This window comes from Anser cygnoides, chromosome 4 (assembly GCF_040182565.1).
Source record: "Anser cygnoides isolate HZ-2024a breed goose chromosome 4, Taihu_goose_T2T_genome, whole genome shotgun sequence".
In the NCBI taxonomy this organism is placed as follows: Eukaryota; Metazoa; Chordata; class Aves; order Anseriformes; family Anatidae; genus Anser; species Anser cygnoides.
This window is the reverse complement of record NC_089876.1, coordinates 6,095,535-6,121,887: the sequence shown is the minus strand read 5'-3', so window position 1 is coordinate 6,121,887 and position 26,353 is coordinate 6,095,535. Positions and strand designations below refer to the sequence as shown.

Here is a 26,353-nt window from a genome sequence, read left to right as displayed (position 1 = left end):
GTGAGGAGGAGGTTGGGGGGGGGGGGGGGGGGTCGGTCCCGGGCCCGGTGTCGGCAGGAGGCGGCGGCCCTGGAGGCGTCCGCCATGGAGCAGTGCGTGACGGTGGAGCGGGAGCTGGAGAAGGTGCTGCAGAAGTTCTCGGGCTACGGGCAGCTGTGCGAGCGGAGCCTGGAGGAGCTCATCCAGTACGCGGGGGGGCTGCGCAGGGAGATCCTGCAGAGCGAGAGTACGTGGCGGGCCCCTAAAACCCCCCTCGCCCTCCTCACCCTCCTCCTCACCCCCCTCACCCGGCCCCGGCCCCGGCTCCTCGCCCCCTTCCCTCGCGGCGTTGGGGGGTGGAAAAACTCCCCCCAAAACCGGGTTAAAAATACCTCAGACAGGGGTTAAAAAACGGCCCGGGGGCGAATTTGGGGTGCGGGGCCTCCCCTCAGCCTCCTTTCGGCTCCCCCTCGGCCTCCCCTTGCCCTCCCCTCGGCCTCCCTGCCCCGCTCCCCCCTCAGAGGAACCCCCGGAGCCCAGGACGTGAGGGGAAGGGAAGCCGGCCTGGCTGCTCCGTCCCCTTCTTTTCCCTTCTTTCTCCCTGTATTTCTCGCTAACTCGCTTGCTGGCTGGGTTTGGAGATGTGGAGGGCGAAGGCTGGAGGCAGAGGCAGCCCCCCGAGCTTTGGGTCTGTTTCGCAGCCAGCCCTGGGCGCCTGCGTGGGGAAGGTAGGGCTGCAAGGCAGGCTGTAAACAGGAGCAGCCGGAGCTCGCCGGATCCCCGAGCTGGGGGACGCCTGCCGAGCGCTGAGGCAGCCCAAGGGATCTCCCTGAAGCCATGGAGGAAGCGAGTTCGGATTAAAAGTAGGAACTGGCAGGCTCCAAGCCCAGACTCGAGGGCGAGCTGCGCTCTGTTGCGGCTTTCCGGAGCCTGCTCGTGTTTGGTTCGGAGCAGAGGTGTTTGTTTGCTGTGGGCTTGTGAGCGGGTGCCAAGCTCGCTCGCGGGAGCGCGTGGTTCCAGGAGCGTAAACAGGAGCCTTGTGGAGCTGCCCTGTGTGCACGGGACCTGCACGGAGAGCAGATAGGGAACTCCGGCTCAGAGGCGACTGTTTGGGGTGAAATAACGCCCGGTCCTTCTGGTTTTGTGCTGAAGGGTGGCTCGATAGGTGCCTTCCGTGGTTGTCAGAACAGTTCAGGCTGGCGCGTTAGCGACGGTCGGTAAAATGTTTTCACAAACAGGTGCTGAGCTGGCCTGGAAGGCTCCGTGGCGTGAGCCTCGCACTCGGATCGATCCTCGTGGGGCTCCGTGGGGCTGGTTTGGCAGAGATCTGTCTGCGGGAAGCCCGCTCTGCATCCAGGGCTCCTGCCCGCTTCGTAGGAACACAAAAAGGGGTCGTTGTGCTTCCTCCAGGCTGCTCCCCGGTTTTCTTCCTGGCTCAGCTTCAAGTTTTTGGGATTGTCTTCTGCCGGGGCCTTCACTTACCAAAGAAGTGGTGATCCTGTCCCCGCAGAGAGCATCCCAGACCTGGCTCTGTTTGAGGCAGGACTCTAGGATGAAGCTGATGTGTTACTAGTGCGTGCTCAAGCATTAGGGAACCCTTTAAGTTTTGGTGTCTGTGCGTAAGCGGCTTTTGTGGGGAACAAAATTCTTATTTTGTCTTTAATATCTTGTGTATAAATTCCTAATAGGAGCAGGCATTTGCAGCTTTTCTGTCCCCTAACCTGAATATTTCCGAAAATTGGTGGGCATGGAAGCAGCCACACGTCTTAACGTGGAGTTCGGGGGGTCAGAACTGCAGAAATATCCTCGTGTAAATCATTTCAGAGGGGAGAGGAAAAAGGAAAAGGACAACTAAAAAACCCAAACCTCGCTGCTGCAAGAGAAATCCACACTGTAGGACGAGGATGGAGAGCAAAGATGCACAAGAACGCCTTAAATAGGCCGTGGGTACGGAGAGGAAGTGGGTGGAGAGAAAGAAATGCTCCGAAGCTGCTTCGGTCCGGAGCCTGCCCTGGGTGGTGGTGGTGGTATTTTTCTCCTGGTCACACAGCCTCGTGCAACTCCCTGAGCTGCCTGCGGGCTTGCTGCTGATGATTTCTTCCAAGGGATCCCGAGTTTAATTAAAGCTGGAAGAGATGTGTGTGTGGGGGGGGAAAACCTTGTGCGAATGTGCGGGCTTTTCCTGCCTTTTCCTTCTTCATTGTTCCGCTGTAGCTGTTTTTTCCCCCAATATGTGGTAGGGGACGGTGATCCATTTGCCTGGGGTAAAAATACCAGCGTGTTTGGGTTCTAGATCAATGGGTTTTTTTTCCAGGAAAAAGTGACTGTTAAGAGAACGTGTTTTATTTTCTGCCCACTGGGCAATGCAGATGAGGGGAGCGAGCGTTTCCACTGCGTTTGTTGTGTAACCCGACTGATCGTTTTTGTCTTGGGGGCAAAAGTCATGAGGAAGAAACCCAAAATCCTCTCTGTGACTCGAAATGCCCAGCGTAATACGTAAGCAGGAACGGAAATAACGCCTATTCCTGAAACGATTTTAGGAGGCCAGCTTCAAGGAACAGTTCGGCGAAATTTCAGTGTTAATTTAGGATGCGAGAAGTCAAATTGGTGGCTGAAGGGGCTTCTTCGGTCTTTTTGTTCCGTTCACTGGGAGAAACGCCGAGCTCTCTTAGCCCTCTGCCTGGGAGATGACCCCTAGCTTCGTGGGACCGGAGGGGGGGAAAGTTAGGGCTTTTTTCTTTCTCCCCTCTCCTTTAAAGCCATGTCTGGTGCAAAAACGCTGTTACGGCTGCTCAGCCAGGGCTCGTGCGGATGAACCGGAGCTGTTTGCTTTCCTGAGATGAACCAGTTTTGGCGGGTGACAACTTCAGCTTCTTTTTGCCGTTGTCATCAACGGCCGAGTTGGAAGTTGGGATGCAGAAGAGGAAGCAGAGCAGCGAGCGGCTGCGAAATTATTCCCTCCCCCTCCGATCGCAGCCTTTTTCTTTGTGAGGCTGGATTTCCTTTGCCCTCTCCGAGGCAGGCCGTGAGGAGCACGTTGGAGTAGTTGCAGTTTCTTCCTATTGTTCTGGGCTTGCCGGGCCTGCAGCAGCAGTTGGACGCGGCGAATTTTGCCTTAACGTGAAATCCCAGCGATGAAACTGACCCTAAGGCCTGCTAAAATGCAAAATGAGAAGGCAGCAAACGCGCTGAAAAAGTGGTTGGTTGCTTTTCAAAGCTTTCTTTTAAAGAGGTGCTTTGGGTTTTTATTTTTCGCGTGAAGGCTTTGGGTTTGGAATGTGAGGAAATTATTTCTGGGCTGGTCTCCTACTTAAATTAGCCTTCCAGCCCAGCTGAAGGCCGCTCAGTCTGCGGCCCTAAAGGAAAAATCCTTCGTGTAGAATGGACTTTGAGGGAGGAGAGACCTCGGGAGGTAAGACTGGGAGATAGATTGTCCTTGTGTGGTGAAATTAAAACCAGAGAGAGGTCTGAAGTAAAGCACAGAAGGATGTATATATGTTTTTCTGACTGAAGCTCCTGAATGGTACCTGAGTTGTGGCATGAAGGTGCGAGGTGTTAGGTGAGAAGAGATAGAGAAGGGCTGGGGAACACTTCGTACCCGTTACTTTGCCCACAGCGGGGTCCTGCAGCATTGTGCTTGCTGGTTGGACAAGAGCTTAAAAATATCGTATTTTCCAGAGGAGAAATCTTACTGACCATCCGCTCCTTCTTCTTGTAACTCTTTGATGTCTGTGGCCAGGTCCTCGATGGGCCATTCATTTCTCATCTGCCAAGGAGAATTAGGGGCTATTCCCTCCAGTCAGGGAGCAGAAGTTTCATTCTTCTAGGCAGCTTCAGGGAGCTGTCTAGAAGAAAACCCACCCTGGAGTAGGGTAGGGGCTGTATCCCATTGTATTCTGTGGGGTTTTTGTGTTTCTTTGAGTTCCGTTTATTACTCTGCTGAACTCGAGCAGGATGCCTGAGGTATTTACATTAATTTTTTAAAGCGTTGCATTTGTTCGCTGTTACTGTGTACCGGACTGGCTTCCTAATGGGGTGAGCCGTGTCCTGTGCATCTTAGTAAATCGCCTTTCCTCCTTTTAGTACCATTTCTTGTCTCCATGTAGGGCTGCATACCGGGCGATTTGAAGTTACCATTTGTTTAGAACGAAGCTGGTGATCTTCCTCTCTTCTTGTTTAGATCAAGATGGAGACCTGTCAGGGACGATTTCACTGGTCATGACGCAGTGCTGTAAAAGGATAAAGGACACAGTTCAGAAACTGGCCTCCGACCACAAGGACATTCACAGCAGCGTATCCCGTGTTGGAAAAGCCATTGACAAGGTATGCATGTTGTGGTTTCGGTGTATTACTGCGCGTATTCTACAATGTGTGCTCCTTTTCAAAATTCATATTTGTGCTGCAATTAATCTTAATTAAGCCTTCCTGTTAATTACCGAAGTGTAGGATTGGGGGCAGAGGTTAGACCAGGCGAGGTACAGCGCTTGCTTCAGAACTCGTGGACAGAGGCCTCCTTTTTGGAGTGCAGCTGCAATCTGTGATTTCCAAGAGAACACACCACGGAGGTACCGCTAGGCTTAGTAATCGCGTGTCATATTTGTGTAGCAAAGTGCTTCAATATCAATCTCAGTAAGAAATCTTATTTATAAGTACAAGTGGCATTTCTAATTAATCGCCAGTAGCAAATGACTTAAGAGACATTCTGTCCTAGAAGGCAGCCCAAAAGCTGGTAGAATTTTTCAAACAGACGTTTTGCACATAATTCAGGCGTGTTGTCAGTTCTTAGGGCTTAATTTCACAAGATGTAGATTGCTTTTAATGGGAGGAGAGTACGTTCAACTTCTCATGGTATCTGCAGCTACGCTGTAGCAAGTAGTTAATGTTGTGCAGCTTATCTTTGAAGCTTCCCGCATGAGACATTCTTATGTGAATTCCAGGTTCAAGAATAACTGGGATCTGAATTATTTTTGTAGGTGGATATTAACAATTCTTTGAAATAGCTCAGAAAAAAATTTTAGTACTAACTGATGCTATATATGTACTTTCAGGTCATGCTTTTCTCCTTCTGTCTGTTCACTCTTACAAAGTAGTTCTGCAGGCAACGGTTCCTTTACTTGCTTTTTTGGACTTTTTTATGTAATACCTTCATATCAGAACATGCTTATGTTGTTAGGGTATTAACGTTTGATGTGGGGTGCAGTTTATAATCTTATGAGGAAGACACTAGGAAATGGGTCTCTTCAGCTGAACAAAGACACTTGTATCGTGGCAGAAAATAGATTCTTTTGGTTATCTCATTGCTATCAAAGTTTAAATGGTAATCTCTTAAAGTATGATTTAACAGTAGCACAACAGACTGACAGAGTAGTACGTAATGCTGCATTATTGGGCAGAATGCCTGTGAAACTTTTTTTTTTGCTTCCATCTGTGATTGACCGTCATGATGGAGGGCTGAAACTTCGTACTGATAGCTTTAACCCGAGCATCACGGTTATCCAAAGCTTTAGGACGCATCTGTCTCTAATCCTTGCTGCTGTACCTAAACCAATTAACCAGAGTAAAAGCCCATCCTTATTATTGGCTTGAGGCCTGAAATAAATCTCTGTAATCTCGTCCTGAGGTTGAAACTTCCCGATTCTGCCTTGGCGAGTGGACTTTGTGTGAAGGAGCTTCCAGGTTTGGCCGTACCTTTTTCATTTAAATAATCTGATGAGGTAGAGCATCCCTAGGCCGTACAGAAAGGGTTCTTATTCTGTGGCAAGTGGTGGCAATGTTTCGTAGATGCAAAGAAGACAATGCATGCAAGCTTAATAAAGTGTAAACTTGGGTCTAGTCTCCAAGTTGCTGTTTCAGTTGTCAAGTGCATTGTCAAGTGCACAGTTTTTGTAGTGTTGTTGCTGTCCTAACCTGAGTTTTATCTGCTGTTTTTATTTTAAAAAGGGTAGCTGTAAATGAAAGCATTTGTTAGATTTCACATACTTGGCTTTGTAAAACAGCAGGAAGGGACACACCAGTGATCTGCTGCGTGCCCGTACGGTGTCACAAGGGCTGCTTCAGTCCGGTGCTCAAAAATAAGCTCAACTCGCTGGATTCAGCGTGCTCGTTCCTCTGGATTCTCAGTCTTGCCTAGTGTCTGTAACGTTTACAACAAAAGGCTAGAAGCAGGAACTCTGTGCGTCCTGCTGCTAACGAAGAACGCATTTTTATGAAGTTCAGAGCCTCAGTTAGGATTGTCTCCTTAAATGTGAGCTGTTCAACGTGCAAGTCATTTGATTTTTACTACTTTTCACTAACTTGAATATCTTGAAAAAAAAAAAAACTTGAAAACATACCTGGAAATCTCAGTCCGTTTGTCAAATAGGTATAATGTTTAAATCTGGGTGGAATTTAACACCTCCCTGGACAGTGACATTTGAAGGAAATAATCTCCGTATGCATTTAATGTGTTTTCTACCTGCTGCTGGAAAACAGGCTTGAAACCTAGTGGTGAGCTCTTTGCTGGCACCTGAGTCCCATAACCTGTGGGAATTGTCCTCCCCATGTTGCTTCCCAACAATATACTTAAACCAATAGAAGTAATTAGGTGTAATTTATGTAGTGAATCGATTCTTGACACATTCTGGACAAAATATTACTGCTCCCTGAATAAAAACGCTTGTTAGAATTTAAAGCAGCAGCCCTGGCTTTGATTCACGAGATGCGAGTTCTGCTTCTGGTGTTTAAATCCCCATCCGGCATTTTTCTCATTTATTTTATGGCCGGATTAACATCTCTGGAACAACAATTACGGTCGTTTTAGCTATGTGTGCTCAGGCACAGGTAAACATAACTCAGGGTTTTATTGCCCGCTTTGAGGTTGGGCAACATGCTAATCCTGGTGCCGATTTCGTGTGACACATCCAAGTGACAGCGGGTACACGTAGGATCGCCACGCTTCCTCCTTAACGAGCTTGGATTCTGAAAGAGCTTGCTGTATTTCCTGCTTGTGGCGATTTTGGGGTTAAATTCCTTTTTTTTTCTAGTGTCGAGGAAGAGGCAGACCTGTCTGTAAATTTTACTTCGGTAGGTATTTAATCGGTGTAGTTGTTACATAGGAACTTGAATCAGACCTGAATCTGTCCGCAGAGCTTGCCCTGAGAACAGGAGCTCCTCGGTCATTTAAAAAATGAACTTTGAGGTTGGCCTGAAATATTACTGGCGAAGTTGAAGCCTGAAATGCCAAGGCTTTGTGGATTGCTTTTAAATTAGCAGTTCCTCAAAAGTTTAGCTAATAAGCTAGGCTGTTTTTCGTGGCAGTTTATGTGCTCCCGATCTTTGAAGGTTCCCTTTTCTTCCAAAGAGGTTTTTCTTCTTTGAAAAGAAATGTTTGCATGCAGTTTGCTCTGTGTTGTACCAGCATCTGCTCCACTTCCCGAATTCCTCATGCTGTTGTTGTTCAGCAGGTTGTTATCAGATAGCTCACCTGTCAGTCTCCCTGTAAATCACACGTCCGGGATGATTTGAGTTCATCCCCAAGCACGTTTGGTGGAGCAAGTAAATGTTTTCCCCTCTAGCAGCAATGTGAGCGGTGGTTAAATGCCTTCATTCAGGACAGCAGGTGGGATAACTGGTTAGCTCCTTACATTTTTCCCCCCCCTGAATTTTAAGCTTGTCTTTAAAAGGCCTACATTTTAATCCAGATTTTTTGGGAAAGCGAGGTTTGCCTCAGTGTAAAAAAAAAAAAAAAAGTATACAAAGAAAAAACCTTTACTGAACATAATTATATTGTTGTGAGGAGTAGGGCTAGATAAACACAGAGGCTTTGCAAGTTGAGCACTATCTTGTGAACCAGCAAACCGAACAAAGAACGTAAACAGGTGCGTGGTGTTTGTGACGTGAGTCAGAATTCAGGAGGGAGAAACGCACAAAGTAATCTCAGCTGGGAAACTGAGGAATACGACTGTCCTTAATCCTTCTTGTCGTGTTATTCATCTGGAAGGTTGTGTGTTGGCCGAAATGTTCCATCGTGTGTGTCTCGGGTCCCCGTATTCCAACAGGTACCAGTAATGTGCTTTATGGAATTGCTATATGTAGCACGTAACGCTCTCCACTTCAGCACTAGGCTTCCTGGTTAGGCTCTTAAAAAAAGAAGTTGTTTCCCTGGAATAAGCGCTGACATGCTTCTAAGCTTAAAACCTGAGAAGTGTGAAATAAACTTGCTGGAGTTCGTAACTTGAGGAATTCATTTCAACTTCTGCAGTCTGGTTAAACTCCCCGTGCTAGCAGTGAGCTTGCTGTTAGCTCACAACAAAACAAAACCAAATCTCGGAGATGCGTAGTCACGAGCACGTACTGCTTGCATGACGATTGTGAAATAAGTAAGCAAGAGGGCAGCAGCAGTTTGTGCCGGGTGACTGTCACTCACTGTAACACTCACAGTCACTTCTTGAAACTGCTCGGGACCCAGTGGAGGCAGAGCTGTAGGGTCCCACGTGTAACAAAGACCCCAGAAGTCATGACTTTAAATAAAAGTTACCGAAGCGAGGACCTGGCCAAGCGTGAGTTATCAGAGAACAGGTGAGGGGGAAGGAAAAAAAAATAATAAAATCATGAGGTCCCCAGATTGTGTGATGTGACTTGAAGCCATAGCAGGTAGGTCGGTGTGAGTCGTTATTAACACCTTTTATGGTATTAAAAAACAAAACCACACAATTTTCAATGGGGTTTTGAGAAGTTTCTCAAAGCTTCTAGGTTTGTTGCTTCAGGACAAAGTGTTTTCTTCAAAATTACTTTGAAACGGTAGAGAACACAAAAACCACGGGGATACACGGCTCTGCAGTAGCTTCAGGACTGCAACCAGACGTGACCGCTGTACGTGGTGCCTGCTTGCTTTAGAAACAACTTGGTTTAAGTTAGAAGCTTGCATCTGAATGATTTGTAGGTGGTTCTGGCACCTCTGTCCCCAGGTAACCAGAAGGATAAGAAGATGTTTAAGGCACTGGTTCAGCTCAAACAGCTGGTAACTGCCCAGAAGAACAGAGCTGCTTATGGGGTTATATGAGTGCTAGGAGTTGAAGCTGGATGAAGAATAACTTCATTGATAATTTTAGTTACTAATGACTTTTTTTTCCCACCCCAGAAACCTAGGTGACAGAAAGGGGTTAAATGTTCTTGATACCGCCTCTGGTATTTCTTTAATGCCTTCTCTGTGGATTTATGCGACCTGCTAGTGGTGTTTGGAGAGCGATACCAGAATCAGCAGTGGTGCTGAACCTCAAAGGCTTCAAAGGATGGGCATGGAGAAGAAGACGTATTTAATCTCCAAGACACTGATGTTTTCCAGCACGCAGCTTAAAGACGAGCAGCGTGACAGGGAGCTTACAGGTTGAGACACCCGGTTGGAAACCTTACATCTGAGACTTGGATCATTGGCAGTGATCTAAATGCTTGTCTTGCCCCACTGTCTCCAAAAGATGGAAGAGAATTTGCTAGCCTGGGGTTAGGGTTTTCCTGGAGGTTTGCGAAGGGACTTGAAGGGCTTTGAAGCTGCGGGCGTGGGGATGAGGAGGCTGCCCCTTTCTCTGACGATGCAGAACAGCATCAAAGCGGTTTCAGCCCCCGAGGCTGGCTTCTGAAGCATGCTTAGCTAGGTGGTACCTGCTAAAGGAAAAGCAGCGAGGCACAGCCCTGTGTGCATTCACAAGGGAGCCCTTGGGCTGAGAGCTTGGTGGCTGGGTTAGGTCGGGGGGAGCTCCGGCACAGACCCTTGAGCCCTTTGGGTGCTGTAATGGGTGCGTTCGCCCTAAATGTGGGGATCAGCGTGCTGCTGACCCCTCTCTGCTTCCCTTGATGCATTTCTGTGCACGTACCTTAGAGGAACTCTTCATTGCTTCAGGCGAGGTAAACCTGGTATTCACGAGAGCTGCAGGGATGCTGTTCCCTACTCTTATTGATCGAAGACTCTCCTTCAGACTTCATCAGACTCCTGAAATGGGTTAACAGGAGGCTCCTGAATGCTTCTGGCAGTGTTGCCCTGCACGTGTCTGTTTTTCTGGTGTGTGTTTTCCCAAAACAGCGTCTGACTTGTTGGGCTCCTGCTGCAGGTCAGAGGCACTGCAGCCCCGGGACGCACAGGGCTGGTCTAACATCGACCCACACTGCCTGCTCCCGTCCGTTCTGGAGCTGATGGTCCAGCTGTGTGCTGGCAGACCTTACACCCAGGAGGGTTTTGGCTAACCAGCATCACACTGGCTGAGAGCAAACCCGTAGGATCTGGTTGGCAGGTGGCTCGTGCAACCTCTGGGTTGATTTGAGGCGAGTGTTTGTGCTGGGTGGATGTCCCCGCGCTGTGCTGAACCCGTACTGCCACGGAGCCACAGCTAAATCACTGTTAATTTCACCAATTTCAACCGTTTTCTGGTTTCTGAAGTCCCTTCGTGGAAGGGAGCTGCAGTTAGCAGACAACGGGATCATGCAGCGAGCGATGCGCTGCCTGCTAGACTCCGCTCCTTCTGCAGAAGGTTTGTTTTGGGCCATGGGTGAGGGTTTTTATTCAAATTAACTTGTTTGCACTGAGCATTAAACACGTTAGCGGTTAAAACCCGGTTTTATATCCTGGGTTAGGGTAAGCGCTGCTCTCGTGCTGCCAGGAGGCGCGGTGCCAAGCAGTGCCAAGTGTTGCTAAGGAGTCGCTGTGACAATATTTTTTACTTATTCCTGGAATATGTCCGCAGGCCACTGGCCTAAAAATACCCAGCAGTGGGATCATCAGGGTTGGACCCGTAAGAGATCTCTCAGATCTTCAAAGCTCATCCTGTTGCTGGTGTCTCGAGGTCTTCAGAGGATTGAATTTCATTGTCATTCGGGGGGTGGGGAGAAGTGGCATTTTCCTTTTTCAGCATTGCCTGCCCCCCCAGCTATGTCAAAAATCCTTGAGTTAAAGCTTTTACTTCCAATTTGGTGCGCTGTGGTGACAGTGATGCATTGATAACGCTATTTTGATTTTTAGCGTAGGCGATTTTGTTTTCTGTTCCCTATGCTTTTCAGTTTTCCCGTATGGCAAAAGCCTTTTCTGCAGATACCTCCTCCAGAAACGCATCGTGGTCTGGTGGCCCCTTTATTAGTTAACAAGATTTCTAATTTGCTAGCTAACTTGTAATTTGTCGGTGTAATTCCATATGCTGGGTAATATTCCGACTTGAAATGAGCAAGGCAAAGGATTCCTTCTGTACGCAGGAGATAATGAAGCAGCTGACAGATACGTTTCACGTCGACCACGAGGTAATTAAGGGCAAACTGAGCAACAGGCAGAAAGCACCCAAGCGGAGACATAGGTGTCGTGCATAATTAAAGAAAAACTACGTGCGGTTATTTGTTCCGACCTGTTAAATGTTTTAATTTGTACGTTTCAGAATTTCGACTCTGACATCAGCAGTGTGGGGATAGACGGGTGCTGGCAGGCTGACAGCCAGCGAATCCTCAACGAGGTGATGGTGGAGCACTTCTTCCGACAGGGGATGCTGGATGTAGCCGAGGAGCTTTGTCAGGTAACGATAAGTACGGCTGTTGAATGTTATCAAATATAAAACATTACTCTTTATGACAGCATCCTTATCTGGATGTTAATGTTCCAGGTAAATACTGAAATTGTCAGAAAAACAGCAGTTGAATTACGTATTTTTTTTTTATTCTTTACCTAAAGCGTGGCTTTGTTTTTCAGGAATCCGGTCTGTCAATAGATCAAAGTCAGAAAGAACCATTTGTGGAGTTAAACCGAATATTGGAAGCATTAAAAGTTAGAGTTCTGAGACCTGCTTTAGAGTGAGTCTGCTCGTTTTTTTCTCCATTTTTTAATTCTTTAATAAATTCTTAGTTTTTCACTTTAAATACTATCTTTGTTTGGATGCATCACAGTTTTTCTCTGTGAGATCTAATTAGTGAGTGAACCTCTTTCTTCTCCTGTTGTCCCCTCTGCGTCCCTTCCCATGGGACACAGTGCTTAACGAAGGGTCTCTTCCTTAGGTTAAGGATCAACTTGAATCATTTGTGATGTTAATTTAGGATTTGGGGAAGAAACATCACCTGGAGAAAACGCTGCCTGCCATGGTGGTACTTCACCTTAGTTACAGTGAAACAGTGGTGAATCTTCTGCGCAAAAGTCCCCTTATGAAGGATACCAGGACTTAATAAAGCTGTTGGGTATCCCCAAGCCTTTTGGCTTCCCCAAGCCCTGGGGGTGAGCAGAATCAGGATCAACAAGCTCACTGTTCTTCAGGCTAGTTCCCTTTTTAGAGCAGATAAGGGATCCTGGGCTGGGAAGGGGGAGTGGAAGGACAGGTGTGTACTTTGCAGGCTGTTGATGCTGCTCACTAACACTGGGTCGCGGGTATGTCTTTGATAGGCAGTGTGAGAAATATCTCAATAATTTTCTCAGAAAGGATCTTCTCTGTTTCTGACAGCAGGAAATATCTCTGTGGTCTGGGGGCTGGACTGAGAGCGTGATCTGTTAGTGGTATTCCTTCTGAGCAAAATGATTGCGTTAGTGCAAGAGTCAGTGGATAATTCTAAATGCTCAGACAGAACCAAAGTATGGGGGAGAGCATCTGAGGTGTTATTAATCAACCCTAGGCTAGGATATTTTCATGACCGGAGTAGGCTTTACAACTATTAGACATCTAAGCTGATGCTGAAAACGACAGTGAAGAGGGAAAGGTGATGAAGTAGCTCATGGGCTACTGCTTTATAATTTCCAGTAGTGGATACACAACTGTGCTATACCTTTTCAGAACAGCTTTTATTTTAAAAACAAGAAAATGCCAAACCAGCCCTCAACCTATTTTTAGTCTGTGGTTGCAAGACCTTTGGTAAGCCTAAGTTGGTCTCAAAAGTAAGAAAAAATAGAAGGTTACTAACAAGATACTGTTCTAAAAATAGAAACAGTGAAATAAAGCAGATTCAGAGTTTGTTTCATTCCAGAGCATAATTCATACGCGTAAAATACCTTTTTTGCATTATCTGATTCAGTACATTTTCATATTAACAAACATTTTTTCTCCTTTTAGCGTGAACCAACGCAGGTGTATGCCAGTTCAGAGGTCATTGGCATCGCAAGTAACTGCGGGGGCACTCTGATATTCAAACCTTGGTGTTCCTGAACTAAATTCTGGATTATGCCTCTGGGTCATGCAAAGTTTGGCCCAAGTAGTATTCGAATATAGTTACATGGATGAAAAGCTCAGGTGGTTTGTTGCCTTTGAATTGGCTAACTGAAGGGAAGCAACACTGAAATGCCAAAGATGTTACAGCTGAACCAGAATCTGATGTCAGCGCATGAAATACCACAGTTCCTGTAGTTCCAGTAGCAATACAGCTGTTGTAAGGGACGCGCTCTGAGGGACAGCACGCTGCTCTTACGGCCACCCACTTCGAGTCACCAAACTCATTTTATCTCAGATTAGCTAGGCCCTGTGGCAAACCCAAGGCAACTTCGTCAGATCTCGTAGCTCCTGCGACGTGTTAAATATTCCTCAAACAAAGGAGAAGGCATGGTCCTTCTTCAAAGGAAGCCTTATTCCCGTTCCCCAGACAGTTGAGTGGATAGAGAATAGGGTGTATTGTTAGCAGAGCTTGCATGCGGGTTTCCCCCCCCCCCCCAAGCCTCATTTCTGTTTATAATGCCACTTTTCAGAGCGAAAGCTGTCTGCCCCTGGGTTTGCCTAGTGCTGGGCATGGATGCTTATGTAAAAAAAAAACCATGCTGGTTAGGGAGGACAATCAAAATGTGGTGAATGCACAGTTATTCCTCAGAAATTCTGGTGCTGGTGAACTATTTCACAGCACCGTATCGTTGTATACTTCTAATATTAGTATTAAATATATGACATTTCCCATATTATTTCACAGCAGACATGGGTGTTCAGGAGGAGTGGTAGAAACTGCACGGTCAGCTCCAGGAGAAAGAGGCCCTGTGCGAGAGGAGCTTGGAAGGATGGCGTTGTGCTTTGGGTGGAAAGCTTAACAAATGGCTAAAATTGTCATAAATACAGCTTCAGGGGTGCATAAAAGCAGTCCCAAACTGACCCGTTACAGGGCTAGGCTACTGACAGCGTTGTTGAAACAGATATAACCCAAACCATACTGTGATTCTATACCAGGTACACAAGGATTATTAATTACAGTATCGTGAACCGAGAAGGGGGAGTGTATCAGGGTACCCATGTACAGTTGTGGAAGGTTGGGTTGAAAACAGTAACTGGGCTCTCTGGCTCTGCTGGTGCTCTGCAGTTGGTGCTAGGTTAAATTCAGTATTGGAAATGGAGCAAAAACTCGTTGCTCCTGGTCACTACTATCTAAAGGGAGCTGGCAGATTAATAACTTTTTTTTTTTTTAAAGACTTCTAATGTTTTGGTGATGGAAAGAAATACCAAATTTAAAACACCCCCCCCCCCCCCCCCCATTTGTAGTTTTGTTTGGTTTTGTTTCTTTCCCTTCAGATTTTCCTACTAGCACAAATTCCAACACTTACTAATACCATACCTTAGAATTAAACGTAGTACAACTGGCCATAACTTTTGTTTTTTTCTTGTGGTTTTCAACTTAATTTTGCAGATGCTCAGTCTGGGCCTGCACACACAAAGCTGTGTAAGTTCTGTGCCTCCGTAGGATCCCCTTTATTTCCAGTGACCTTTCTCATTGGAGTTTGGTGATGGGGGAGGGAAGTCCGTAGATTCTTTGCAGATGGATTCGGGTTTTTCTGAGCCCAGGTGGGTCTCTGTGTGAAGTTGTGGCGGGAATGACGTGCAGGTTCAAAGCATTTGGCCATAATCTCCCAGGGAAGAGGTATCATCTTCTCATATGTCTGTAAAGCTGGAAGGTCCTGCTATTTGTTGGGACCTTTGGGACTTGGTTTAAACTTAATTTAATCTTTATTAGGCTTTGTGGGATTTGTTTTAATTAAATCCCATGTGGGAGCTAGAGGAAAGGTCTGTGTATCTGTGGTTTGTGTAGCGTACCGTACGTATACTTTAAAAAATTCAGATGGATTTGAGTCACAGAGTTAAAGGCGCTGTGAAAGCATCATTCCGAGAGGAGTTGGGAAGACAGATGTTGTGATTACTGATGATTTTGGGCTGTGATAAGGGAGTATGTGCGTTGAATGTTTTAAACATCGCTTATTGCTTTTTGTTTGTTACAAGCCCTTTGAATAGGAACAGAACATCCTAGTCCAAACACCTCAGGCCTTGCTTCTGTGGCTGCTCCCTTCTGATAAAAATCTGTGCTGCCACTCAGAACAACAACAACAAAAAAGGAAGGCCTGCCTAAAAGCTAATTTGGAAAGGCAGACTCTATCTCAGCAAGATGAAGCACCGTGCCACGTGGGCATGTGGTTGTGAATATTGGCAGGGAGAGGATGGAGGCTCCTTGATGCCTCCCTTTTGATGCAATGCAGATTAATATCTCATTAATGGGACCGTGGAACTTCAACCTCATATTGATATATTAGTTTTATTGTTTGTTGATAATATCTTCTTGTCTTTCAGCTGCTTATTGGCTTATGGCTGTCGACTTCAGGCTCTAGTTTTCGTAGTTGGGACTGAGCTTTATTGCCAGTAAACCAAGTTTAAACCACGGACACTGACCATTTAAAACAAATAAGCAAAAAGGAAAACCAAAAGAAACACCTACCCCTCTGTCCCCCCCAACAAACAACGATAACAACAAAAACACACAAAACCCACATGGTTAGTGAGAATATGCCTGGTAGAGATGAGTGTTGGCAGTCTTCTGAGGCTGCTCATCTGAAATCGCTAGAAATTAGGGGCAGGAGGGTTTGCTCTTGGTTCAGAGGCTACGTTTTTCACTCTCTATCACTGAAGGTTACTGCTGCCATTGGAAAGCCTGCCCAGTAAAGTCAGACTCCTGACGCTTTCAAAGCAAACCGAAGGTAGACTTGGCTTGTTAATGGTACATCTTCAGGCTAGTTTTCCTTGAAAGCTTTACCAGTACTGTAAGAATGCTTAGTTTCCTTATTTTAGTAACGATTAAAAGGAACAGAAGCCTCATATACTCCTTCTATTTAAGGGACAGACTACTTCACTCCTTGCTAAAAAGTGAAAAGCTCCTCTTTGCTTGATGGGGCTCCCACAGTGCAAATGGTATAACTAATTAACACTAATGAGAAACAGATGTGACTGAAGAACACAAACTTGAAGTTCTTAAGAGGAAAAGATTGGATTGATTTAGGCCTGACTAAATTGAATTAAAAAAAATGGATAAAACCTAAATAATATCACTTTTTAAAAATGCATTAAAAATCCAGTTTGTTTTACTTGGTGCCTGTTTAAAAAATTCGCCCATGTTATAAGGGAGCCAAACATTGGAGTCGTCATGGTGAAGGAGACCCAGAAAGTGAGAAGTATTTTTATTGTCCAAGTTGAAAATAACACAGAAAGCAAAGTTTAGCAGAGCCACGTATGGTATTTAAATGAATTTTGCTTCCCCCCCCCACCCTCTCAGTGTAAGGTCGTCTTAATCTTTTTTTCTTTGTTGCTTCCATGGACGTACTTCCCCTCTCCAGGGCAACATACACATGCACGTAAACACAGTGGCCGAGTAGAGAATGTTTGGGGAATGAGGAAGTTGGAAAATATGTTGTTGAAAGGCTTGGTCAAACCTGTTTAACATGCAGCAGCAGCAGGCTATGTGTAATTGTTAGGATTTGGTGACAGAGTGGTATTCATCCAAATACAGGAATTAATTTTGAATATTTCTCCCTTGTGTTGTGACCACGTCAGCGTTGCCTTCCAGCCACCGAGTCCTGAATTCTGCTGCCGTGTGTTTGTAGACAGAGGCGAGCTATCCAGCAGTCCAAAAGTACTGCCACCCTCCCCGTGCTGTGCATGCTGCAGAGCTCCTTACTTGTAAAAGCTGCTTACTTGTAAAGGGTCTGGCTGTTTTCTGGGCTCCACGCAGGCTAACAGGAGCTCAGGGAACAGTCATATTCTTCTTGAAATAGATGTTTGATAACTAATAATTTCATATCGTGTAGGCTGACGTTTAATTACTCCCGTGTCATGTCCCTTTGTACCTCCTCGTTTCTTCCAGGTGGGCGGTATCCAACAGAGAAATGCTCATGGCACAGAATAGTTCGCTGGAGTTTAAGCTACACAGATTGTATTTCATTAGTTTATTGATGGGTGGAACAGCAAATCAAAGAGAAGCACTTCAGTATGCAAAAAACTTTCAGCCGTTTGCCCTAAATCATCAGAAAGGTGAGTAGGGGTTTGATCACACTGAGGGGAATAAAGCCCTTGGATGTGGCATGTGGTAGGAAGATACAAATCATTTTCCAAATGTGTTTTAGTCCATTATTTTCCTTTTATTAGAGGCTTCTTATTTATATATTTAATATGCATTATTTGAATCCTTATGACCTGATTTAAATCCCCTTTTTTTAAAGAGGGTGCAAAGTTACATTTTAATGCCTACAAACTTTCTTGAATTCAGGGTTTTTGACTTCTTAAGTAGCTACTTGGATTAGTTATTAGTATAGTTACAGTAGCTGCTTAGATTAGAGATCTGGAATAGTCCTGGTGTCAGGGTAAAGTGTTAAAAATGCACAGCAACATTCTTGGAGTAGTCATCTGCTATTTTCTGCTGCGTGGGGTAATATAAAGAGATACCAAACTTTTGAAACAAAACAGTGCATATTGAATCCAGCATAAATCCTTATTTTTAGTATGCTGTATGTGTCAGAAAACTTCAAAAATGCTAGTTTGCAATTAGTCAATAATACCCACTTCAGCCTCTTCCTGGATGCAGAGCCACAGTTCGTTCTTTCTTTTGTGATGAGTATTGTTAATTTAAAAAGGCTGTATCTAAAAGCTGCTGAAAACCTTGTAGAGCATTAAAGTAAACCCTTTCAAAACAAATTAATAGGCAGCATGCAGGTGCTTGTAGGGGAGAAGAGACCTTCCATCTTTTTGTAGTAGACTGGAGTTCTTGTCGACATCTGTTCTGTGATGGCTGTAATTGTTTTTTGCAGAGGTGAGGATATGTGTTACTGATTTGATGTATGTGCCAATTCTGCCTGTTTTCCTTGTAAAAGCTAAAACTGTAGACGCTAGCTTTTATTTATAGTATGAAATAACTAACTATTCCTGGTCCCTCGCAGATATTCAGGTTTTGATGGGCAGCCTGGTGTATCTGAGGCAAGGCATAGAGAACTCTCCGTACGTTCATCTATTAGATGCAAATCAGTGGGCGGACATCTGTGACATCTTCACAAGAGATGCCTGTGCTCTTCTGGGTCTCTCAGTTGAATCACCTCTCAGTGTTAGGTATGCTGCTTTTCGCTTGCTTTTAAGACCAGGTATACAGTGTTTTGGCTTCTGTTTCTTGTTGAGGACAACATAAACAGCTTTTTGACAAGTAGCCTGATCTAGCTTGTGTTAAATAAAAAGTATGATAATAATTGTCTCTCAAAAGATTTGTGAAGATTAAAATTCAGATATTTTGGTTTGCTGTGCTTTCCCAGCTCATGAGGAAGCACCTTTTCAGCTCAAGAGGAAACGTTCATAGGTGGAATTTGGCTTCTGTAGTTTAGACATCAGTGTGAAGGATGCGGGTGGCAATCAGCCATTTATTTCCACAAGCGTGTGAAAACTGTTCCTGCTGTGTAACTGCAAAGAACTAAAATTTCAGCCATGGTTCTGTCAGCACTTGATCATCTCTCTTTTTAATCCACACATTACTTTACCTGTCTTCTCCGTACGAGAGTGTTCAAGTGTTATGTTGTGATACTAGCCGCTAAAATTTCCAAATTATTTACTGGACCTTATTTGCAAAGAAGGAAGAAGCACTTTGAAGCCCAGTAGCTAATCTGACAAAATGCAAATCTGTTGGAGGCTGTTAGAAATGTTAAGAAAAAAACCAATCTAATCTCCTAGCTTTTCTGAAGATAATGCAGATTAGCTGCTATTTTTCTTTTGGATGCCAATTGCCTGATGTCTTCATTTCTATTTCAAACATAAAATGGAAAATATATTTTATGTATCTTTTGGGGAAAGATTTAGTACTTATCAGAAGCTTTGTTACAACTTCTTTATATAAATTTACTGTTTGAATGTGAATATTATTAGACTTCTGTGCTTAGTTTAGAGCTCTCTTAAAATTGTCAAACCTTCTGCTTCTCCCGTTTTGCACTACTGTCATAAAATACAACCAAACCAACAGAGGGCTTCAGATAAAATTGTCTTTCTTGAATAAATTATACCCATTTCAGGGTTTTATAGATACAAGTATTATTAGATACCTAAAACTTGCTTTTTACTTTTCATCTTTTTCCTGTTTCAGTGAAATTAGTAGCCACCATTTCATTTTCATTGTGCATGCGTTGACACTAATGCCGCAACTTTCAGTGCAAATGTCCAAGAGATTTTCAGTGGAGTGGAAAAACCCTTCTTATTGATGTGTGGATTTGTTGGATGCTTGCTTTGGGCCTAGTATGAAATCGATTGTGCTGAAGCTTATTTACTATATAGGTGGTATCAATACTCTTGTCATAAACAAGACCGTTCTAAGCTGTGGTGACCTTTGTGTGCTGCAAATCCTCTAAAAATTAAACTAGCTTAAAGTGAGATCCCTGTTATAAAATGTACTGCTTTCTGGAACAACAGTAGTGGTCACTTTTTTTTTAATTATTATTTAAAAAGGAAAAAAATCTGATAGGTTTCTCCAATAGGCCTTTCTCTAAAGGCGTCACAGTCTGAATTACTGTGTGGAGTCAGTGGGGACACTTGTTGTACTGAGGAGGCCGTGGTTCAGGGTCTCGAAGGACAGCAGGACATCAAATTGTCATTTGAATTTACTATTTTCTTAAGTTGGCGTACCCCGATAGGGCTCTTCAAGAGATGTTTTCATATAGAGCCATAAAAGCAGTAGTGCTTTTATTTCCACAGATTTTTAGAGCAGCCAGTTGACTGGCAGGCTTCAGGCACGTCCCTCCCAAGTAAACTAGCCAGAGTGTTGTTGGAGAGACATAAAAACAAGTATCTGGAGGGGCAGAGTTGAGAGGAAGGTCGTGACTTCTGTAGACAATAAAACTTGCACAAATAGTAAAATAATTTGCCAAAAACAGAGCAGGCTGATACCGAGGTCAAATCCTGTTTCTGTTGCTGCTGATTTCCAGGCCTGTAGGCCTGTCACTGGACTTAAATTATTGTCCGTCAAAATGTGGGTTGAGATGTGGAAAATCATGGTCATGCTTTGTGTTGTAACAGAGGGAAATACTTCAAAATCATGTGGTAATTTCTGGAAACGGGTAGCTCTCAGGGCAGGCAGAAGTGTTGTTAGGGCACTGGCTTGGTTCAGTTGTTTATTGCCCTTCTTGTTAGTCATGGCAGGTTGTGCTTTCCTTCCTTCACTCACCTTCCTATGACTTTCTACTTCTGTTTTCTTGATTCAAGATGAAGGTGGAAATGCATGTTTCCTTACATGGTGTAATTACGTATTATTAGAGGATTATCAGTTGTGTGTGCATCTGTGGGTTACTTGTTAGACTTCATGCAGTCCTCCATAATTGTGATAGATAGCCAGTACCTGTATGAGTTCATCCGATGTTTTCCTCCTGTACACCTCAAATCAAAATAGGTAGCATGGAAAATCACTTAAATTACAAGATTCAGAGCAGGTGTTAACTGTTTTCAGTACAAAGCGTAGTGCCTTTGGGGTCCTAACCTAAGAGGCAGGCTAACTGATAGTCTGCCCCAGAACTCTTGCTCTTGAAAGGTACTTAGAAGTCTGGACATGAACTGAAAGACACGTACAGCGCTCTTGTATCTAAAAAGCTCTTTAAAACAGAAATACAAAAAATGGTTCTTTCCTAAAAGGTACATTATCTTAATATTTCCTTTTTCTGCAGTTTTTCAGCAGGGTGTGTAGCGTTACCAGCTCTAATTAATATCAAAGCAGTTATCGAGCAAAGGCAGTGCACAGGTGTTTGGAACCAGAAGGACGAACTACCGGTGAGTTAACGCTGAGCTATTCCAGGGCACATTTCTGATGGGGAAATACTGTTTTTTGTGCTCAATGTTACAGGATGTTACATTTGACTGCCACCTCCAGCAGCTCCAGGGCTTGACGTTTCCTCCTGTACAGAGACCTGGGGATTTCTGTCCTAGGCTGGTGGATGTGGCTGTTTCCTGTTTGTAGGTTCAACCCATGGCAAAGCTGAGCATGAATCACACACCCACACACACACAAAGGCCACTGGTATGACCAGCTATGCAGCCTGCCACAGACAAGGCACTGTCTTCAACAACACCCACGTACAGGGCTTGCATAAAACATAAGCACACAGCTGAGTCCCCTTCCTCCTCTGTGGCTGGTAAAGATTGAAATTCACTGGTGAAAATGCACATGCACACACACCACACTGTAGTTTCACAAACACATTTGTGGACCCTTGAGTTTTATACCAGACTACCCACTCTGGGAAGGAAATACATCTCACAAAGAGACATTAATTTCCTCTGGCTAGGCTTGAGCTCTCCGTGGGCTGCTTCTCATTGACACTTTATTGTGCAGATAGGAGGTGAAAAATGTAGGGCTACGTCTGGGGATGTGGGAATTGAATTGGGATCCAAAGCATTATGCTTCCAGCACAGCTCTTTTGTATGAGTTAAAATGAAGTTCAGTTGTTAAGAAACCCTGTTTTGTAGCTGTTACAAGGTGTGTGCAGCTCTCCAGTGACCTGCTCCTGTTTTGCAAAGAAAACCTATTTAGTGCAAATTGGGCATGAACTGAATTAGCCTCATCGATTGTAGATAGAAGAGATTCATATATAGTATATAGCTTCAGTGCACGTGGTATTTTTTTATTTTTCTTCCCAGCTGTTTTTCTGTAACACTGAGAGTGGAACCTCCAAGTGTAACAGTTCCATGCCATCCTGTCCAGACAGGAATGTTTAACTAGAAAGTATTTGGGAAAAGACTGCTGTCAGATGCAGATCGGTTAATAGGTTTTAATATGCCTCCTTGCATGTTCTAAACTTAATGGTCTCCAGTGTGTACTGCTAAGGTAGCATGCGGATTGGAAATCTTATTTTCATCATGGAAAGGTAGAGATTAAGTAGCATGAAGAGGTTATATTGTCAAATCTTGTCGGAGAGTAAGTCTGTCTGAACAGAATATTGGTCAGAGCCTGGAGCTTCAGCTACAGAAGCTGAGATTTTTGCAGTTGTCGATCCTTTCCTGAAATCATGTACACGTTCTTTTCTATTTGAGATGTCATTTTCTGAAATCATTTGGTACAGAAAAACCCCTGACATCAGGACCAGTGTTTTCTGTGTTGGTACTGAAAATAAATTTCTGGTACACTTTAATATTGATGGGACTGGTAGGTGCTGGGGGAGTCTTTGAGGAAGCTGCAGAACATTATCATCATCAGTCCAACGGCGTGTTGGGGTGTGCTGTTTCTCTTTTCTTGCCTTCCCCCTTAAATGAGATGTGTCATCTGAACCACTTTGGAAATCACTGGCTATAAAGTACAGAATGTCTTGGGTCATCAGCTCAATTTTCCTGCCAGAGTGCAGATCTGCACTAAAAAATGCACTTGTCTCTTGGCAGAATACTTTGCTTTCTTGGGGGTGGGGAGAAGCAACATAAATTACCATTTTTAGATCACAATTAAATATTTTTTGGCTGGGAAATTGTCAGGCATCAACACAATGGATTTTGCTGCCTTCACAGCTCAATTATGAAATCTGTTAAGGAAGGGCCATGACCTAAAGGGATAATTGCCTGGAAATGTAGTTTCCCAAGATAAATTGTTGTCTTCATTTCTTTCACAGATTGAAGTGGACCTTGGTAAAAAGTGCTGGTATCATTCAATATTTGCCTGTCCCATTCTCCGTCAGCAAACAACAGATAACAACCCACCTATGAAATTAGTCTGTGGTCATATTATATCAAGAGATGCTTTGAATAAAATGTTTAATGGCAGCAAGTAAGTACCATTTTTATATTCCAAGCAAAGTATAGACAAGGACAAACCTTAAGATTAGAGCATGGCATTTGGGGAAAGCTGAGTCCACAATTACGTAATTGTGGGAAGCTTGTAAATCTTGGACTATGACTATGAAGCCAGATAGCTGGGTTAATATGCTGGAGAATAGCATAATAAACCCTCTGATGTTGTAGAAAGTGAGATGACGTGAAGGAAAGTAGCAAACAGTAATTTTCCAAGCTGCAAACACCATTGTGTTGTCCCACATTCAAATAGAGACTTTTGCGCACACACTTTTTCACTGGGAGCAAGGTTGGTGATGGTTGAAACATCACTTTAAAAAATGAAGGGAGTGGGGAAAGTAAACCTCTGGGGGGAAATACAGCTTAGTAATTGAGTGGAGAGTTAACTATCACTCCTTCTTAGATATCAGTGGGATGCCTATGGGCTTTTGGAAGGGAGGAGATCTGAGAGGGAGAATTAGATGGATTTCCTTCAGGAAGAACCAGTGGTAATTTGGATTGAACGAATGCAGCTTCCGTGAAGGCTGACAGCTTAATTTAGAGTTGTAAGTTGTTTTTGTGAAATCCATTGTGAAAATAAATGACGCTATGACTAAAAACATTGAGTGGAAAAAAATAGAAGCATAAAGGTATGCTTTCATAGGTGACTTCAGCCATTTTAAGCCAGTAAAATCTCTGCTACATTACTCTGGTCCCCGATCATTTATTCCTGATGCTTTCATTCATCAGCTTCAGTGACAGGACAGCTCTGATAAAATTAACTCTCTGGGATGAAAAGCCCAGACTTAGAGATGGAGAAAAATACATCAATCCTAGAAAACAATGTAGAGAGCAGATGGAATTGTATCAGTGGAGACCTCAGCAGGAAGGCCAGGCTGACCTATTTAGCCACAGCCTGCAGGAGTAATCTAAATCTAAGCGGGTTGTAAAATCACAGCATTTTGGGAACCAGAAGTAAAACTGACTGGATGTTAATCAAGTCAAACTGAAAGCTACCGGCCTGTTTAGAACGACTAAAATACAACAAACTAACCTCAGAGTTTAAATAAGATTAACCACGAAGCGTAATTTCTTGGTATTTAATGATTCAGAGGTGAGTGGGTAAAAGGTGAGGAAAATCCATAATTAGAAGAAAAAGTGTGATATGGTAACTTCTAGCGGAGCCTTAGAGTACGTTCACTTCATGCTGCGGGGAGAGAAGAGGAAGGACTGTCTCCGCAAACTCGATACCATTGTGATGGAGGAAAATGTTTAGTTCTGAGTTGTTTCAGCAGTGCGAAGTCTCCAGAAAGTGCACGGCTACTGGGCTGCTTTCTGCAGGACCGTGATTCTAACACGTTCTCTTTGTCCCCAGATTAAAATGCCCCTATTGTCCGATGGAACAGAGTCCCGGAGACGCCAAACAGATATTTTTCTGAAGAAAAGTTTCCTTATGCAGTTTGTAAGTGACGCTCTGAATTTCAGGTGCATTTCAGGAGAATTAAAACACACCTGTTCCATTTTATGCAGCAGACTGAGGACTCCTATGTTTGTATAAGCTAATGCTACAGAAACTTTGCCAACATTTAGTATATACATACCAAGTGGAAATGCTACAGAAATATTATTACCATAGGGCTTTACCTATACTCTTGGTCTCCATACCTGATCAAGTTACTACACCAGCAGTTGTCATTCGATGCAGGTTTTTGTACTTAATTATATGGTGACTTTTTACTTTTTAAAGGCAGAAATTGATCACCTCCCCCATTTGTTTAATATTCTTCCTGCTATCATTCTATCGATAACTGTCACCTTAGAGAATGTTTGTGGAAAAAGTTTTATTTCCTGTAATGTGTATATAATTAAAGGTAAATACTTCAGAAAAAAAAAGTTTGATAAATTGAATAGTGGTTATAAAACTAATTTGTATTTTTTTCGCTGAAAAAGCTGTGATATATTCTGAGTTTTTCTTTCAAGCATTTTTTCAACTTTTACATAGAATTCAAAGTAAATGTGCATATATATAAAATATATTAAATATATAGCCCTGAGGGGCTACCCGTTAAAATCCATCACTAATTTATAAGGGTGGTGTGTGGATAAGTTACTACTGGAACAGAGAGGGAATAGGAAATCCTGTTCCTTTGGTTTCATGATCAAGAAATGTTTGTGTAAGAGAATATTCAATAAAACGAAATTCTGAAGTGGAAATGCTTTTAGTTGATGACATTTGCTCTCTGGCCTTTGTAGTCATGTTCTTTGAACTTTGTATTCAGGATTAGGCTATAAATGTCATGTTGCTGTATAGTTTAATAGTCATTATAGTGTGCTATTTATAAACAGTTATCAAAACCAAATAAATTGTACAAGTATTCATTGTTAAATGGGGGAAAAGCATGTTCTGATGCAATCTACTGATCATGACTCTGCACTCGGCAGAATTGCGCCCTACATCATATATTAGGAGATAGCAATTTTTCTGTAGCTTAAACACTTTGCTTCTAGCCTTGTTTTTGTAGTAGATTATTACTGCCATTGCTACTTTTTCTGCTAAATTTGTCATATTGGTGACTAGGTAAATTTGTACTCATAAACAAGATGTAGATCATGGCAGTTAAAATCTTTTCTAGTGTGCATATATTTGTATTTATTGCACTGTCCTATAGTAGGGCAAGCAGCCATAAGGCATGCGAAGCTACATGTAAAGTTATATTTCTGTATGTGTAGTAAAAACAAACAAACAAAACCAACCCAAGCTTACATGGTTGAATACTGACACACTGGTTGAATGCACTAGCACAATGCACTACAGAGAAGACCGTCTTTGGGAAACCTACACCTTTTGCATTTGTTTGTCGCCTGCCTTGAGAGACTGAGTTGGACTCTATCGGATCGGTGGCAATGGACTGCCCTAACGAGACATTAAGAGGAGCGAGTTGAGGCACACACATTTTAAACTTTAAATGTGTTTGATACGTGTGGAAAAATGCAGGCGTGTGACTTTCTGCAAACCGTAAATTGTATTCACACTGAGTTCAAAACAACTGGGTTACCAAATGGTAAATCAACAATAAAAGGGTGAGGATATTATTTTCCATGTAGGTTTCCTAGTCTTGCTGAAATTGCTTCTAGTCTTTTCTTTGGAGTGGAATTGCTTAATGCGTTGGATTTAAATGAAATGACATGTGGACTACCTAAACAAAAGAAAAACGAGTGTAAGTGCTGCATCTCCCTTTCCGTTCTGTCACACTGGTAGTTTTTTGGCATTGGTGTGAGCTTAGGTTCGTGTTGGTAATGCCTCTAGTGCGATTCTTAGTGTACAAGAATGGCAGACATAAAAGGGCACGATGTTAAAAATTCAACGTACATATTAGAAACATTTTTAA

At 43.6% G+C, this 26,353-nt stretch overlaps 1 protein-coding gene across 3 annotated transcripts; it reads left to right on the top strand.

Annotated features, from left to right (window-relative positions):
• On the top strand, window positions 1-26,068 carry RMND5A (required for meiotic nuclear division 5 homolog A). 3 transcript variants are annotated; one of them, XM_048047244.2, is made up of 9 exons: window positions 1-226; window positions 4,160-4,302; window positions 11,370-11,504; window positions 11,678-11,778; window positions 17,062-17,228; window positions 18,131-18,296; window positions 20,879-20,981; window positions 22,808-22,962; window positions 24,340-26,068. In XM_048047244.2, exons 1-9 carry the CDS (start codon window positions 85-87, stop codon window positions 24,401-24,403), a joined length of 1,176 nt encoding a protein of 391 aa, XP_047903201.1. In that variant the 5' UTR covers window positions 1-84; the 3' UTR covers window positions 24,404-26,068. The 3 variants fall into 3 exon arrangements, with proteins under 3 accessions (XP_047903201.1, XP_047903211.1, XP_047903213.1); XM_048047254.2 differs by having other exon boundaries at window positions 40-185; XM_048047256.2 differs by lacking the exon at window positions 1-226 and adding an exon at window positions 2,697-3,178.
• The last annotated feature ends 285 nt before the right edge of the window (window positions 26,069-26,353 follow it).

Coding starts and splice junctions, on each gene's coding strand:
- RMND5A (XM_048047244.2), top strand. CDS start 85: ATGGAGCAGTGCGTGACGGTGGAGCGGGAGCTGGAGAAGGTGCTGCAG. Junction 11,779..17,061: donor GTTCTGAGACCTGCTTTAGA/GTGAGTCTGCTC, acceptor CGTTTCTTCCAG/GTGGGCGGTATCCAACAGAG. Junction 22,963..24,339: donor AAAATGTTTAATGGCAGCAA/GTAAGTACCATT, acceptor CTTTGTCCCCAG/ATTAAAATGCCCCTATTGTC.